At 54.8% G+C, this 17343-nt stretch overlaps 1 protein-coding gene across 1 annotated transcript; it reads left to right on the forward strand.

Moving 5' to 3' along the window:
- The first annotated feature begins 2364 nt into the window (after positions 1-2364).
- Positions 2365-7957, forward strand: Myl9 (myosin light chain 9). The gene is made up of 4 exons (XM_042694740.1): positions 2365-2442; positions 4744-4952; positions 6687-6848; positions 7370-7957. The coding sequence occupies exons 2-4, from the start codon at positions 4769-4771 to the stop codon at positions 7540-7542; spliced, it is 519 nt and encodes a 172-aa protein (XP_042550674.1). The 5' UTR covers positions 2365-2442; positions 4744-4768; the 3' UTR covers positions 7543-7957.
- The last annotated feature ends 9386 nt before the right edge of the window (positions 7958-17343 follow it).

The following is a 17343-nucleotide window of genomic DNA, read 5'->3' on the forward strand; positions in this document are numbered from 1 at the left end:
ATCTAATTTTTGAATGCGTCTCAACAGAACAGTTTATTGATATGGCACCAAATCACATGCAAAAAAAAAAAAAAAAAGTACTCATCTAAACTTCAAGTGAAAAACACCTGTGCTTCCAAGAACAGTCAAAAAATGTAAAAAACACTGCTAGAAGCATGGCTCAAGTGGTAGAGTGCCTTGTGAGCAAGTGCAAGGACCTGAGTTCAAAGCCCCAAAACTACTTTTTAAAAAAAGGAAGGAAAGAAGGAAAGAAAATAAAACCACAGATTGAAGCTGGGCACTGGTGGCTCATGCCTATAATCCTAGTAACTCAGGAGACTGAGATTGGAGGATCATGGTTCAAAGCCAGCCTGGGCAGGAAAGTCCATGAGACTCTCATCTTCAATTAACCACCATAAAACCATAAGTGGCTCTGTGGCTCAAGTGGTAGAGTGCTAGCCTTGAGCTGAAGAGCTGAGGGGCAGTGCCCACTGGTAGCACTTGCCTGGCATTTGTGAGGCCCTGGTTCAATTCGTGTTAAACATGGATAATCCCTGGGAACATTTGCCACACAAAATAAGCCAGTCACAGGATGGACGCCGTGTGAGTTCACTTATACAAGGGTCCCAGAGAAATCAGACTCAGAGAAAGACTAAGTTAAATGGTGGCATCCAGAGTGTGGGGAAAAGGGGGACATGGGGAGTTCCTGTTCAATGTGCAGAATTCACTTAGTGATGGGCTGGGAAGGTGGCTCAGTGGTAGAGCGCTTGCCTTGCATGCCTGAGGCCCTGGGTTCGATTCCCCAGTACCACATAAGCAAAAAAAAAGAAAAAAGAAGCCGGAAGTGGCTCTATGGCTCAAGTGGTAGAGCGCTAGCCTTGAGCTGAAGAGCTGAGGGACAGCGCCCAGGCCCAGAGTTCAAGACCCCATGACCGGACCAAAAAAAAAAAAAGAATTCATTCAGTGCATAACAACAGAGTGAGCATTGAAAACATGGCGCAGATGGCAAAGACTGGATGTGTATACTTACAGAGACAGACCGAAAAGCAGACAGACTACAAACATGACAACACGATTTTGGACCAGACCCTGGAACAGAAAATTTTCTATAAGGGACAGTACGAAACAGCGGCAGAAGGGGACTTGGGCCATAAATTGGATAGCCGAATTGCTATTTAAGTTTCCTGATTTTGAGCCTTACTAGGGACATAGAATTTCCTTTTTAGGAGATCCTGAAGTACCTAAGGATCAAGGGTGTGGAACATGCAGTTTCCTCCCTCAAATACAAGGATAAGGAAGAGAACGTAATAAAGGCAAGTATTAACTGGAGAATCTAGAGGAGGGCTATTCTTCCTACATTTCTTATAACTTTATTGTAAGTTTGAAATCACTTAAGCCTTTTCAGTATTATCTTCAGCCCAGGGCCTGAGCCTGAGGCCAGCAGACCACAAGCTCCAGGCAGGCCGCGGCTACAAAGCGAGACCCAGTCCCCAAAAAGAAAGAAAAACATACCCAAAGAGGACGTTGGTCTATCCCAAACCTGCTCCGCCCTCTCCACCTGAAAGATGACAGCTCCCTCTCGATTCCTCCCACCAGAATCCTGGGACTCGGCCGAGTCTTCCTCTTCACCTCCACCTCATCCCCCGCAAGTCCAACTGGCTACACACCGGGCTGTTTCCAGATCCCCCCCTCTTCCCGCCACCCCTGCCGCCGGCCCCAGTCTGAGCCCGCGCCCTCTCCCACCCCCAAACACCCCCAGGAGCTCCTCACTGGTCCCCAGTTTCGTCCTGCGGCCCTTCGATTTCAACCCGGGGAGACAGGGCGCCCATAACCCTCCCGTGGCTCGGAGCCCCGGTGGGGCTCGCGGGGGCCCCGCCGACCCCCCCGTCCTCCGGGGCGGATGCTGCCGTGCCCCGGTCTCCCGGGCGCCCTGGTGGCAGGTGTCCGTTACTATTCACAGTGACTAACTGGGCACTGGAAAGCCAGGGGAAGCGTGGGGCCCCGCGCAGGAGGATGGCGGGTCCCCGCCACCCGCCGCTCCCCGGCGACCCGGACCAGCCCTCCCACGGGGCGCGCTGGGCCCCTCGGGGAGAGGTGGGGGTCCAGACACTGTCCCCCCTGCGGGTCTGGACACTTCCCTCTGCTCCGTGGCCCTAGCCCCTGCCACCCCAGCAAACCGAGGGCAGCAAAGGTGGACCCCCGCTTTCCCGGGGGCGCCCCCGCCTCCCGGCCTGCGAGTCCCAGCCAAATAAGGCCGGGCGCGCGGCGGGGGCCCCGCCCACCGGGCCCCGCCCCCGCCGAGGCCCCGCCCCCGTCCGCCAGGCACATTCTTCTGCCATGTAAGGCCGGGCCGCCGCGCCGCCCGGCCCCGCCCAGGCCCCGCCCCCGACGCCGGGACCCCCGAGCCGGAGCGCGCCGGCCGCCAGCCAGACTCGGCGCGCCCAGAGCCTCTTCTCCGCACAGGTGGGAGCCCGCCCGGCGCGGGGCCGGGCCGGGATAGCGAGGGGCCGCTGGCGTGGCTGGGGTGGGCTGTGACGCGCCTAGGGTTCCCCCTCCCCGGGGTGCGGGGCTGGGGCGGTTCGGGGGTCCTCCGGCCAGGGCGTGAGGTCGTCCCGGGGTTGCCCTCGCCGGCGCGCCTGGCTCAGTGGACCCCGGTGTGTCCGATGAGGTTTCCGTTCCCTCCAGAGCATCCGCGCACCTCCACACGCCGGGGCCGGAGAGGGGTGGGGGCCGGTTGAACCCTCCCAGGTGCTGTGCGCCGGGGGCCCCGCGCTCCCCCACTCCGGGCCGTCTACTGAGCTGGCCCAAGGCTGGGCTGGGAGGTGGCGGTCCCTGCCCCGCAGAACCCTCCAGCCGCTCTCCTGGAAGGAGGGGATATGATGGCTCGGGAGGCACAGGTTAGGTCTAGCTTCTGCCCCACGTCTGCTGTTACAGCGAGATTTCAGAGCCTTCCAATCAACGCCAGACTAGGTTCCACCAGTGCCTGGTCCTTGATATCTATGGCTTGTAGGAGGGGGGGGCCATGGCTAAGTAAGGGCCCAGCTGGTCTAGGACTACCTGGCTCCCAGACAACCTACATCCCCGAAGGCTTTGGTCCCTCTGCTACTGTAGATGCACTGGCAGCCTCTTAGCACAAGGGGTTTCCTCTGTTCAGCCCTTGGGGGCACCCAGGGCCCAGTCTGCCACTCACAGACTCAAGTCTTCCCAGGGTTCTTGGCTTCAGCTGGCCTCTAACCCTCTGACAGGAGTGCACATTTCCCTTTGTGGTTCTTCCTTTCCTAACTCACTCCTCTGCATCCCACGGTGGCTATGGTGACATTGCCTAAATCAGCCCCCAAGTCCCGTGCCCTCTGCTATACACTAGGGTCAGCAGTAGAAGTGTGTGGGGATGGGGCAGCTGGAATGCTCAGGCCCAGGTGGTGGCACACACGGTGCTGGGTGAGCCCCGATCATGCCTGCCCTCAGAAAGGCTTCCACCCACCCACCCACCTGGAGCCATGCAGCAAACGCCCAGGCTGGATGGGTCGTGCATGGGCCCGCTGAGCTGTGTGCGGGCAGCTGTGGCTCTGGGGACACACTAGGGCCAGCCAGTATCTCAGCTTGGGGTTGGTGATCTCCAAGGCCAAGACCCAAGCGACTTAGAGGTGACGTAGAGGTCTGGGAGCAGCTTGAGGAGCACCCCCCACTACACACTTTGGGGTGAAGAGCAGGCCAGTGTCCTGAGGCCTCCGCCAGCTGAGGCGGCAGGCAGTGGGTCTTCAGGTACACTGGTCCTGCACACAGACAAGGGTTCAGGGAAAGGGTCTCTGGGCTGGCCTCCGTTTCCTGGTCTGTGCAGCAGAGGCCCCAGACCAGTTTTGACAGTTGATAAACAAGCGTGTGCCGGTGTGCTAGGCACGGATGAGATGACCAGGGGATGGAGTCTGCGAGTGTTTGCTGTCAGTATGAGGCTGGGGGAACAGCACATGGGGGTGGGGGGCTGCTGCGGGGGGCTCAGGAGGAAGGCCAGGAGCACCAATGCTCAGTGTGACAGGAAACAGATCGCACAGGGACGAGGTAATGGGGGCCAGGGCCCCTTGGGGCTTTTGAGTGCCAGGCTGAGGGGTGCACACTGGTTCTGAGGGTGCAGGACCCTGTGAGGATTTCAAGGTGACTAGTGAAGTTCTAGAAGCGATGACTAAGACTGGCTGCAGGCTACAGACCCGGGGACAGATGTTGACAAGAACCTGAGTTCTCAGCCTGGGGAGCCTCATTTCCCCCATAAGCACCGGAAGTGAGGGAGGAGAGCCACTCCCAGGGCCGCTAGTACTGCCCTGAGCCTCCTAGAACCTCCAGTGGAGGGACGGAGAGGCAGAGGAATGTGAGCAATGCGGGGCTGCTGGGCAGGCTGCCCCGCGTCTTCCCACCTTGCCACTTGGAGGGGGCAGTGGAAGTTCACATGCCATCAGGGATTAAGGGGATAAAGCTTGTTCATGGCTGGCACCAAGCCAGCTGTGTTTTACCCTAACAAGTCACCACGGAAGAGGCCCGGCCCTGTCCAGCCCCGTCGCCACGGGCTCCCCATGCCCCCTCTTCCTATATGGGGACACTCCAGTTTGGTGTGGCAGGATCGGGAGCCCATGCCTCTCTGCTCTTGTTGAGATGGAGTGGCAAGAGGCCCAAGCCTGCGGGAGGCCTTGAATGCCAGGACTAGAGCTGAAGGCCATTTGGGAGAGGGCAGGGAGTGCCCTGGCCCACGGTCATGCCCTGCGCCACCTCCCGCAGGGAAGCCCCCACACCCGAAGCCAAGATGTCCAGCAAGCGGGCCAAGGCCAAGACCACCAAGAAGCGGCCACAGCGGGCCACATCCAATGTGTTCGCCATGTTTGACCAGTCCCAGATCCAGGAGTTTAAGGAGGCTTTCAACATGATCGACCAGAACCGCGATGGCTTCATTGACAAGGAGGACCTGCATGACATGCTGGCTTCCCTGGGTGAGCAGCGTGGGCCGGGCCCGGCGGGGCTGCCCGCCACTTACAGAGATGGTGTGGCTCAGCTGGTAGAGCTCCAGACAGTGAGTGAAAATGTCAGGTACTGAGTTCAGAGTCCGCGTCTCAGACAAAAAAAAAAAAGAAAACATGCAATACTTCCCTGACTGCCTGTTGATCAGATAGGAAAACTGAGGCTCGGAACAAATCAGGGCTTTCCCTGGGGGCCGGCACAGGATTTGAACAGGCTGACTGTGTGCAGCGGCACTGTCGGGGTGGCTGTGTGTCTCGGGCTGCCCGGTAACATTTCGCTTAAACAAGTCTGTAACTGCGCAGAGGTTGTGCAGAGAGGAAACTGAGGCTTCCATGGAAAGCCAGATCTGCCCCCAGGGGTCTCTCCAGAGCCAGGATCTTAGAGCTGAAATGGCTCAGTAATCAAATCCCTCTCCCACTGCTCGGCTAGGGACGCTTGAGCCCAGGCGGAAAGAAGACCTCCCGAGCCCGCCCCAGCACACCCCTGCTCATGCTGCCCCCACACGGCTGCTCTCAGCCCTGTTTCTGGCATATTCTGCATCCTGCCTGGGGAGGTGAGGGACCCGCCAGGGTCAGGAGCCAGACAGCCTGGGTCAGGCCCTGGCACTGCTTTGTGCCATTGCCCTATGTGTGTAATGGGCCCCCTGCCCGTTGTACACCCCACGTGGCGTGCCACCGTGAAAGACCTGATGCTCCCCTCCCCCAGAGCTGCTCCGCCTTTGCTGCAGTCACTGGGACCCCCCCCCCCCCCCCCAGACGTGAACTCCAGGGCTGATGTCTGGGACTCTGCGGTCTCAGGAAGAGGGAACACAAAGGCCAGGAGAGGCTGGGGTCGTGCTGGGTCACGGTGGGGGTGAGGCACCGCACGGAGGGGACAGGGCCGCCAGGGCTCCCCTCTGCTTTCAGGCCCAAACCCTAGACCTGACCCCGGCCCCAGATGACAACTCAGAAAACAGATGTTTGGATGTGTGGCTCGCGTTAGCAGTTCTTAGCTAAGAGCATTAGCCTCAGGTTAAAAAAGAACTAAGAGCAGACATAAGATAATGAGCTCTCCAGACATTATCTTCTATCTCTGTGTGGAGGACTGTCATTCCCGCTGTACCAGTGAGCCTCTGTTTCAGAGGCTCAGAGAAGCCAAATAACTTGCCCCAGGTCACACAATAACTAGCTGGTAGAGTTTGGAATCTGAATCCAGAGCCCAAAGGCTGTTGTGTTGGTCATGAGCATTTTATAATCATTGTCTTATTCATCTAAGAGACAGGAAACGGAGACCCAGAGTTGGGATTCAAAGCTAGGCTAGTGTGGCACCAGAGCTCACTGATTTCATGCCAGCGAGACTGTGTCTAGAACCAGGGACCAGGCTGTTTGGGTTTCAATTCTGGCTCTATGGCTGACTTGCTGTGAGACTTTGGACAAGTACCCTGGCCTCTCTGTTCTTGCCTGTGAAGTAAGGATAAGAACACTGCGAGTACAAGGCAGTAAGAGCCAAATAAGGCATGTGGCACTCGAGGCACAGCGGCTGCCAGCCGCCCGAGGGTGAGCATTGCCAGCCGCTGTCCCCCAGTCGGAGGTGACTCCTCAGGTGGCCCGAGCCTCGCTGTGTCCCCAGCTCCCAGCACTCCTGCGTCGGTCCCCACCGCTCACTGCCAGGAGGGGGCGGGCTAGGGTCAGGGGCTGACAGCAGGCCCCAATGCCCGCTCACCACAGGGAAGAACCCCACGGACGAGTACCTGGAGGGCATGATGAGCGAGGCGCCGGGCCCGATCAACTTCACCATGTTCCTCACCATGTTTGGGGAGAAGCTGAACGGCACAGACCCCGAGGACGTGATCCGCAACGCCTTCGCCTGCTTCGACGAGGAGGCCTCAGGTCAGCGCGGGCCGAGGGCCGGCGGCGGGACATGGGAGGGCCCTGCCCCCCCCTCCCCAACACACACGACCCTGCTTCCCATCTCTCCAGAAAACCAGACCATGCCATTCCCACAGCAGCAAGGACACCAACCCGTCCCTCAGACCTTCTGTCATCTAGCTAGTTTTTCCCAGGGACACGCAGTGCCCTGGTGACGTAACAGCTCCCAGGGGGCCCATCCCTGCTTGATCACTGCCACTGCCCCCCTGCGGGTGCTGTCCCCCTTGAACAGACATCTGTCTGCTTTACAGATCAAGCAGGCACAGAAAGGTTAAGTAACTCGCCCAAGGCCACACAGCAGATCTGCACCCCAACCTAGGCATGTGCCCCACAGAAACCCCTTACAGGCCATTCTCCTGCAGAACTCTCCCCTCTAGGACCCTCCTCGGCACCCACCCCCCCAACGCCTATCTTCTAGTCGGGATGGGAGATGGGGGTGGGGCGTCCTGGTGCTTCCGCTCACAATCCCCCTCTGGCCCCAGGCTTCATCCATGAGGACCACCTCCGGGAGCTGCTGACCACCATGGGTGACCGCTTCACAGACGAGGAGGTGGACGAGATGTATCGTGAGGCCCCCATCGACAAGAAAGGCAACTTCAACTATGTGGAGTTCACGCGCATCCTCAAGCATGGAGCCAAGGACAAGGACGATTAGGCCACCCCTTGCCTGGCCCCGCCCCTCCCCCCCCCCCCCCCCCGCCACCCTCCCCCACACACACACTGAGGACCAAGGGGCCTGGCCTGGCTCCTGCTAGAGAGCACACAGTCAGGCGGAGACTGGGCCCCAGACCCCAGAAGGGAGCCTCACACCCCCGCCCGGCCCATCGCCTGGAGCTGAGCCAAGGGAAGCACTGGGAGGCGCTAAGGGCCTCCAGAGAGGCCGCCTCAGACTCACGAGGCCGGACCCGGGGCCTGGCACCGGATGCCATGCCATTCCCCACGGGCTCCCCCAACACGCTCACTGCGGCCCCTCAGGGCGCAGCAGCCGCTCCCCTGCGCTGTCCTGCGCAGAGCATGCGGGGGAGGGGGCACTGAGGGGGCTTGTTTGAAATACACAGCTGAGCACCGCCGCTCGTCTGTGCATTTGTGACTGCCTCCCCCCCACCTGCCATCCCAGAGGCTGCCCTGGGCCCCTGCCTGGCCCGGAGAGGGGCAGGGGGTGTTCTAGCCGTGGGGTCCCTCAGTGAGTAGGCTCCATGTTCAGGGAGGCCTGCAGCGTGCACTGGGGCCAATCAGGTAAGGGCTCCGGCCCCTGGGGGAGCAGAGTTGAAGGTCACCCCGTTCTCAGGACTGGAGCCTGCATCTCTGGATTCGCTCAGGTAGTCCTGGGAGAAAGGACTATGTGACTCGTAATGGGGGGGGGTGGCCCAGTGGCTTAGGGGAGGGGGAGGTGACTGCTCAGCAGCCGCAGCTACCTTCCTCCCCCATCCAGGACCACACCGTCGGCCACAGCCTGCCACGCCCCTCTGTCAGCCTGCAACACTGCCGCGGGAGACATGCCCCTGCCGCCCAGGGGTGGGGGGCTGGCGGGGACGGGGCAGGAGGGCAGAGCTGCCCCTATGAGCTGCTTGTAACATCTCCCCCGGGCCTCCGGCCCCTCAACCATCCCTGCAGATCAGAGACCGCTACTGGACCCATCACGGGCTGCCAGAGGCCAGGGGCCATGGGAGCATTGAACAGTGGGGATCCTGTGCCAGCCCTAGCGCTTCTCTCCATTCCAAACAGAACCCCACAAATCCCCGACTCACCTCCAGAGGAGCCAGCGCCAGCCACACCCATACACTGCGGTCCTTCACACACACAGGGCCAGAGCAGCCTCAGCCTGCTGCGCCCCTCACTGTAGCCAGCGACAAACAGGTCAGGAGTGGGGTGGGGCTCTGCACCGAGGGAGCCCCCACAGCACTGGCCTGACAATGGGCCGGCAGTCCTCTGCGAGACCACTGTGGCCCCCAAGGCCTGAAGAAGGCCAGGCCTCAGCAGAAGAGAGTGGCCCTGCCGGACCCCAAGCCAGCCACCCTCTACCCAGACTCACGCAGCAGCCAGGAGAGGTCAGGACTGGGCCCTGACCCATGGCAAAGGAGCGTCTGCAGGAGATGAGCAGAGCGGTCCTGCAAGGACAGAAAGGAGAGGGTCTGGTAATGGTGGCAGCTGGAGAAGTCAAGACTGGGAAAAAGGAGTTTTCCCACTCCCTAAACCAAGTATTAAGATCTGGGTAGTGTTTCATGGGGGGCAGTGGGGAGGGGGGGCACAGACGACACTGGGTAAAGTGACACATGCTTATAATCCAAGCATGTGGGCAGCATAGGCTGGAAGATTGTAAATTTGAGGAGCAGAGGCTGCGATTGAGTTCAAGGCCAGCCAGGGTTATAAAAAAAGAAGCTAACGGGCTGGGGCTAGGTCTCAAGGACGGAGCGTGTGATTTTTTTTTTTTTTTTTTTTTTTTGGCTGGGCCTGGGCACAGTCCTTACGCTCATTCTGCTCAAGGCTAGCACTTTACTACTTGAGCTACAGTACCACTAGTGACTTTTTCTGTGATTAATTGATAGAGTCTCACAGACTTTCGTGCTCAGGCTGGCTTCAAACTTTGATCCTAGGATTACAGTTGTGAGCCACCAGGGCTTAGCTCCTGAGACTTATCTCCAATTAACCATTAGAAAACCGGATGTAGAGCTGTGGCTCAAAGTGGTGGAACACTAGCCTTGAGCACAAAAACTAGAGAACATTCAGGCCCTGAGTTCAAGCCCCACAACCAACAAAACAAAAAAAAACGTAGGCCATCCATGAATAGAGGTTCATCATAAGCAACACAATAGGCTGGCCTGTGTCCCAGTGGTAAAGTGATTATCTGGCACGCACATGTCCCTGGGTTTCATGTCTAACACAAGGAAGCAAACTACGTAACAATATACATTGGATTTGCTGTCAAATGAAGAGGCATTCAGTGTATGTGATTAAGCTGGGTGTGTTTGTACATGCCTGTAATCCCAGCAGATGTACACACACACACACACACACACACACACACACACACTGAAAAGCAAATACCAGGACTGTAACAACTAAAGATCAAGCTACAACACAATAATATACTGAAAGAATTTCTACCCAGGACCTACCTGCAGCAAAAGGAAACATATCAACAAAATCTGATACAGATGTGAAACCCATCCATGCTGGATGTGTTTTGTCACACATTGCCACTAGGGGTCACCCAAGGACACAGTGAATTAGGGACCAAAACCAATTCCTAGCCCAGTTTTCCCAAACATGGAAAGGACCTGTAAACTCCACTTACAAAGTCCCAAACGGTTTTCAACAACTTCCCAGGAATCTTCAAAAGCCTGAAGAAAGGCAGTTTTCAGCCTGGGCTGGCCAGAGGCTGCACTGTGCAGCCTGGCTTCCATCTTTATGGTATACTGTAAATCAGCAAGGACATTGCACAGTCTAATTTTTTGGAGAAGAGAGGGGAAAATGAGTCTTGTGCCAGCAAATAAGAACTATTTATGGCCAGGCACTGGTGGCTCATGCCTATAATCCTAGCTGTTCAGGAGGCTGAGATCTGAAGATTGAGGTTCGAAGCCAGCCCAGGGAAGGAAAATCCATGAGACTTATCTCCAGTTCCAGAAGTAGCTGGACATAGCACTGTAGCTCAAGTGGGAGAGTGCTAGTCTTGAGCAAAAATGCTCAGGGACAGCACCCAGGACCTGAGTTCAAGCCCCAGGACTGGCAAAAAAAAAAAAAAAAAAAAGATACTATTTATTAGCTAGGCAAAGGTACCTCATGCCTATAATCCTAGCTAGAAAGCTGAGATCTGAGAAGCTCATGGTTCAAAGCCAGCCTAGGCAGGAAGGTCTGTGAGTCGCTCACCTCCAATGAAGCACCCAAAAGGGAAGTGAAGCTTTGTGGTTCAAGTGGTAGAGCACCAGCCTTGAGCTAAAAAGCTCAACAACAGTGCTCAGACCCTGAGTTCAAGCCCCAGGACACACCAACACACACACACACACACACACACACACACACACACACACACACACATCTAAGCTGGTAACATTGCTCAAGTGGTAAAGTGCCTGCCTAGCAAGTTTAAGGCCCGGAGTTCCAATTCCAGTACTGAAAGAAAAAAAAAAAAAGTGTGGCTCCAGTGACGGAGTGCCCCCTGAGTAAGCAAGCTGAGAAAGAGCACATGGTCCTGAGTTCAAATTCTGGTACCAGCCCCCCCCCCCCCAAAAAAAAAGTGCTGGGTACTCAGGACTCATGCTATAATCCTAGCTACTTAGGAGGCTGAGATCTGAGGACCATGGTTGGAAGCTACCCAAGCAGGAAATCCCTGAGATTCTTATCTCCCATTAATCACCAAACAGCTGAAAGTGGCATAGTGTTAACCTTCAGCAAAAGCAGTAGCTCAAGGACAACACCTCGACTGAGCTCAAACCCCTAAGACTCACACACACACACACACATACACACACACACACAAATGAGCTAGCACACCAGTGGCTCACGACTGTAATCCTAACTACTCAGGAGGCTGAGATCTGAGGATCGCGATTCAAATTCAAACCAGGCCATGAGACTCTTATTTCCAATGAGCCACCAAAAGCCAGGAGTGGAACTATGGCACAAAATGATAGAACACTAGCCTTGAGCTGAAGAGCTGAGGGACAGCAACCAGGCCCAGAGTTCAAGCCCCACACCGACAACAACAAAAAAGGGGGCGGGGAAAGTTTACTCTCAGGCCTCACTGCCTTTCCTCAGCTTTCTTCCACATTGTGTGTTCTAAAGCCAGAGGCTCTAGGCTGACCAAGAAGCCCTCAGTCCCACTTGGATTCCTCATGCACTACTGCAGTAGGCTTTCTCTAAAGCTGAAGCGTAATTTACAGACAGAAGAAAGCATGCCCTTGAGACTGCAGCTCCGGGCACAGCAGGCTGCAGATGCACAGGGTTTGGCCTTCCTACTCCACCCAGGCCCATCACCCCCAGGCCACTTCACGTCTTACAAGTCTTCCTGACCCAGGTGCTGCCCCAGCCAAAACCTTCCAGCATCTCCCCTGCTCAGAGGACAGTGATCTACAGAAACAGAATGTAAGCGCTCCTTGACTCAGAGCGAACATAAACTCAGATCCTCATCTACTCACAGGAGGAATCCAAGCATGTTAAAGAGAAGCTCCTAGCCACAAGAAACAGTCTCTCCCTGGGATGGGAGGGACAGCATTAGTCACTTTACCACCTGATTTAATGTATAAGTTTAACCCTTCCTTGTGGTTGAGTCTGTTGTCATTATTGGTTTGTTTGTATCCTATAGCTACTTGTTTTTCTTTCTTTTTTTTTTTTTGTTTGGAGATAGGGCCACATTACACAGCTTAAGCTAGCCTTGCATTCGATAACCTCCTGCTTCAGCCTCTGGAGTGCTGGGAATATGGACTCAGGGTGTGTGTGTGTGTGTGTGTGTGTGTGTGTGTGTGTGTGTGTGTGTGTGTGTGTGTGTGTGTGTGTGTGTGTGTGTGCGCGCACGCACACATGTATGCGCAATATAGAGGACTGAACACACTGCTTTGTGCTTTCTTTTAGCTTTTTAGCTCAAGGCTAGTGCTCTACCACTTGAACCACAGCACCACTTCTGGTTTTCTGGTGGTTAATTGGAAATAAGAGTCTCACAGACTTTCCTGCCCAGGCTGGCTTTGAACCATGATCCTCAGGTCTCAGCCTCCTGAGTAGCTGGGATTACAGGCGTGAGCCTTTGTGTTTGGCTTTGTTGGTTTTGCATGGCATGTTTGAGATTCGCCATGTTGTATGGACCCACAGTTTCTTCTTCCGGCTGAGTGGCTTTGTACTGCATGGACACAATTCAACCCACTCATCCTGTCGCCAGAGGGCGAGCCCTTGGGCTGCTCATCGTCTGGGCTCTTATGAATATGGCTGCTATGAGCACATATAGAGAAGCGAGGGAGATACACTTTGTCTTTTACTAAAAGTGACAGATTTCTCTGCGGCACTTCCTGCCATCCCTGCAAAAACTGATTCTCTTGCTGTCCTGTGACTTACTATAGAAGCCGGTGTTTCCCATGTGAAACACACCCCCATTTGTGAGACACATGTGACATCATTTCAGGAAGCCATAAAGTGTGACTAGTGTAGGGTTTTTTTCTGTAACTTTCCCTTGCAATTTGCCAAGTATTTGGCAGAGCCGTGCCTGAGCTTTTTTTTTTTTTGAGTCCCGGTCGTGGGGCCTGAACTCTGGGCCTGGGCGCTGTCCCTCAGCTCTTCAGCTCAAGGCTAGCGCTCTACCACTTGAGCCACAGCGCCACTTCTGGCTTTTTTCTTTTTTTGCTTATGTGGTGCTGAGGAATCGAACCCAGGGCCTCATGCACGCAAGGCAAGCGTTCTACCACTGAGCCACCTTCCCAGCTGATGCCTGAGCTTTCTTATGGTTAGTGGAGTGGGGGTGGGGGTGGGGAATGGAACCCAGGCCAGTCCCACGCCAGGCCAGCACGGGGCTAGCCACATCCCCAGGGCTCAAGGAACTGGCTCCCCGACTTCCTGCTATGTGTGCGGGCGCCCTAAGCAGCACTCCTGTCTGAGTCTGTCAGAAAGTCCTGACTTCAACCACTCCAGAAAGGAGAAGAAACCCCCACAGGGTAGGAGTTCCCATTACTCAGGACACTGAGGCTTGAGGATAGCTCACGAGACCAGCTTAGGTAAGACAGAGAACCCTCTGGAAAACAAAGGACACAATGACACTCCTACTGGGGTGTCTCCTCTCACTGCTGGCCCCCACATTCCTTTTTTTTTTTTTGCTGGTCCTGGGATTTGAACTCAAGGCCTGGGCTCTGTGTTCAGGGCTAGCACACCACTTCCGGCTTTTTCTGTGTATGTGGTGCTGAGGAATCAAACGCAGGGCTTCACGCATGCTAGGCAAGCACTCTACCACCGAGCCACCTTCCCAGCCCTGCCACATTCCTCTTAAGTTACTTACCTAGACCAAGGAGAATTTAGAGCCTGACCCTGACCCTGACAAAAAAGCACCTGCTAAATGCCTCAGCCTGGGGGGGGGGGGGGGGCGGGCAGAGGGCAGAGGGCACTGTGTCTTCGCTCTAGAGAGGAAGGAGGTTAGGGAGAAAAGAGGAGGCCAGACAGGGGGCGGAAATGGGGACCAGAGCCAGGACCAAGTGATGCAGCCTGGGTGCTGTGGGAAGGAGGCAAGCTGTCCGGTGGGTGGGGTAGCAGAGATGCCCAGGGATGGAGGAGGTGGAGAGGGGGAGGCTAGGTTTCTGTAGAGCTCCTTTGCTCCCCTTCCCTCCAGTATCAGGTGGCTTACCTCCTGGTTTTGGTGAAGTCGGCTGAGGGCAGGGCTTGTGGGGAGACTGCGGAGACATGGAGAAGCTGTGGGTCAGCTGGCTCCAGAGCCCAAGATACTTGAGAGAGGGCTTCAGAGAATCTGCAGGCATCCAACAAGGCCTTCAGGCAGCCTGGTAGAGCATGGATTTCAGCAGGAACGAAGGCAGGAAGGCCCAACTGGCACAGAGCACCTGGGTAGGCCCAGGACTGAGTGCAGGGCGGCAGAATCATTGGTGGGGTAGGAGCACAGGCTCGGGAGTCAGCCTATCGGGGCTTCAAATACGATCTCCTCCCAAGAGGGGTGTTCTGCAGTGAGAAAGGGGAAATCCATCAGCAAGAGGTACAATTTTTTTAACCTACATGTACCTAATGACAGAGCATGGACATATTAAGGCAAAGACTGACAAGATGGAGGGGAAAAAGGGTAAGTTGCATGCATCAAGGACAGAAGCTGGGCGCTGCTGGCTCATGACTGTCATCCTAGCTACTCAAAAGGCTGAGATCTGAGGATGGCGGTTCAAAGCCAGCCCAGGCAGGAAAAGTCTATGAGACTCTTATCTCCAGTAAACAAAAGTAGCACTGTGGCTCAAAGTGGTAGAGTGCTAGCCTGGAGGAAGAGAGCTTAGGGACTGTGGCCCAGGCCCTGAGTTCAAGCCCATGATAGACACAAACAAACAAATAATTAAGCCTCCCTGACTCATAAGAGCAGACTCTCACCTGCTGATGGACGGTGCCAATCTCTAGGTATCTACAAACATGAGAATGAATACCAGAGAAATCAGACAGGACTGTCGGTTGTCGTTACTGTTTTTCGCCTTTAATCCTGGGGATATAACCCAGGGTCTCTCCCTCATGCTAGGTGGAGCTCTGCCACTGAGATACAGTGTGTGTGTGTGTGTGTGTGTGTGTGTGTGTGTGTCTGTGTGTGTGTGTGTGTGTGTGTGATTCCCCAGACTTGAACTCAGGGCCTGGGCTTAATCCCTGAGCTCTTTTACTCAAGCTAGTGCTCAACTACTTGAGCCACAGATCTACTTCCAGTTTTTTGTTTAGGTGGTTAACTTTCCTGCTCCAGGATGGCTTTGAACTGTGATACTCAGATCTCAGCCTCCTATGTAGCTAGGATTACAGGTGTGAACCACCAGCATCCAGTGAAAAGACTGTTTTATCCCTAAATTCAGCACACAAACATATTACTGAACCTATTTAATCTCTGTTCAGAGAAGACAAGAAGACGCTCTAGCACCCTGCTCTGTATGTCCAACCATAGCCCTGCCACTGCTGAGTTCACTGCATAACTCAGGCCCACCAAAATGCCCTTTGGGGCAAACTGTTCATATAGGAAGAGAATTATACCATCAATACACCAAGAATAAAGCTTAACCTGGCTGCCTGTGAAAGCCATGCCAGACACCTGCCAGATACAAAACACTAGCAAAACAAAAAAACCTGCTGGGCACTGGTAGCTCATACCTATTATCCTAGGAGGCTGAGATCTGAGGATTGTGGTTCAAAGCCAGCCCAGGCAGGAAAGTCCATGAGATTCTCATCTCCAATAAAATTACCAAAACAGCCAGAAGTGTCACTGTGGCTCAAGTGGTAGAGCGCTAGCTTTGAGCAAAAGAAGCTCCCTAGGACCAGCAAAAAAGACAAAGACAAAACCAAAAAGGCAGTAAGCCTGCCAGCACTGGTAGCTCACACCTGTAATCCTAGCTACTCAGGAGGCTGAGATCTGAGGATTGTGGCTCAAAGTCAGACTGGGCAGGAAAGTCCGTGAGACTCTTATCTCCCATAAACCACCAGAAAACCCGAAGTGGCGCTGTGGCTCAAGTGGTAGACCACTGACCTTGAGCTGAAAAGCTGAGGGACAGTGCCTAGGCCCAGAGTTCAAGCCCCAAGCCCCCCCCAAAAGGGGGGCTAGGAATGTAGCTTAGTGGTAGAGTGCTTGCCTTGCATACATGAGCCCTGGGTTCAATTCCTCAGTATCACATACACAGAAAAAGTCTGAAGTGGCGCTGTGGCTCAAGTGGTAGAGTGCTAGCCTTGAGCAAAAGAAGCTCATGGACAGTGACCAGGCTCTGAGTTCAAGCGCCAGGGCAGGCAAAAACAAACAATAAACCCAAGTGTTTCCTAAGCTATAGGTAAACAGGTACATATACATATATAAATACATATATATATATATATACACATATATGTGTATATGACTTAGTCATGTGTGCTGGTCCTAGAGCTTGAATTCAGGGCCTGGGCACTGTCCAGGGACAGCTCTAGCACTTGAGCCACAGCTCCATTTCTGGCTTTTTTATTGTTGGTGGTGGTGGTAGCAGTTAATTAGACTTTTCTGCCTGGGCTGGCTTTGAAACATAATCCTAAGATCTCAGCCTCCTGTGTAGCTAGGATTACAGGTATGAGCCACTCACACCCAGCTTTTGAGACAGTATCTTGCTATGTAGCCTGGACTAGCCTCAAACTCAAAATCCTCCTGCCTCAGCCTCCCAAGAGTTGGAATTACAGCTGTGCACCAACACTCCTGGCTCATATGAAACCTTTCAAAAACCGTTATGCAGTCCATGGCAGAGTGCCAGAGGAGGAGGAGACCTGGAGGCTTATCGTGTCCAATCTTTTTCTCGGATGAAGAAAACAACCTGGGGAACTTTCCCTCATGGGATGACAGGAAGATCCCTTCCCCATTGGGGAGTCTGCTTTCTTTCTTTCATGGATTTCCTTTTTAACTTCAAATAAACTATTTATCTTAACAACAACAACAAAATCCTGGGCAAGGGTGAGGCCACTCACAGGAGAGGAGAACCACCGGGACTGGGGTCGTGCTGGCTGGTCTAGAAGTAGCTCAGTGCTGATGGCAAAGTCACGGCTGTCATTTCCTTTCATGCTCCTCAGAGCCTCACATCTTTTCCTCATCTTTACAGGGGAAGAAACAGGCTTAAAGGGCTTGGCAGGCAGCCACTGGCAGCTCACGCCAGTAATTCTAGTTACTCACGACGCTGTGTATTTTATTTTTGTTGGTCGTGGGGCTTGAACTCTGGGCCTGGGTGCTGTCCCTCAGTTCTTCAGCTCAAGGCTAGAGCTCTACCACTTTGAGCCACAGCGCCACTTCTGGGTA

The sequence above is a fragment of the Dipodomys spectabilis genome, unplaced genomic scaffold (genome assembly GCF_019054845.1).
Source record: "Dipodomys spectabilis isolate Male_0828 unplaced genomic scaffold, ASM1905484v1 ptg000175l, whole genome shotgun sequence".
Lineage (NCBI taxonomy): Eukaryota > Metazoa > Chordata > Mammalia > Rodentia > Heteromyidae > Dipodomys > Dipodomys spectabilis.

What these genes read in the sequence shown, in the direction of transcription:
- Myl9 (XM_042694740.1), top strand. Translation starts at nt 4,769, where the DNA reads ATGTCCAGCAAGCGGGCCAAGGCCAAGACCACCAAGAAGCGGCCACAG. An exon ending in TGACATGCTGGCTTCCCTGG is followed by an intron (nt 4,953 to 6,686) that starts GTGAGCAGCGTG and finishes CGCTCACCACAG; the next exon opens with GGAAGAACCCCACGGACGAG. An exon ending in CTTCGACGAGGAGGCCTCAG is followed by an intron (nt 6,849 to 7,369) that starts GTCAGCGCGGGC and finishes CTCTGGCCCCAG; the next exon opens with GCTTCATCCATGAGGACCAC.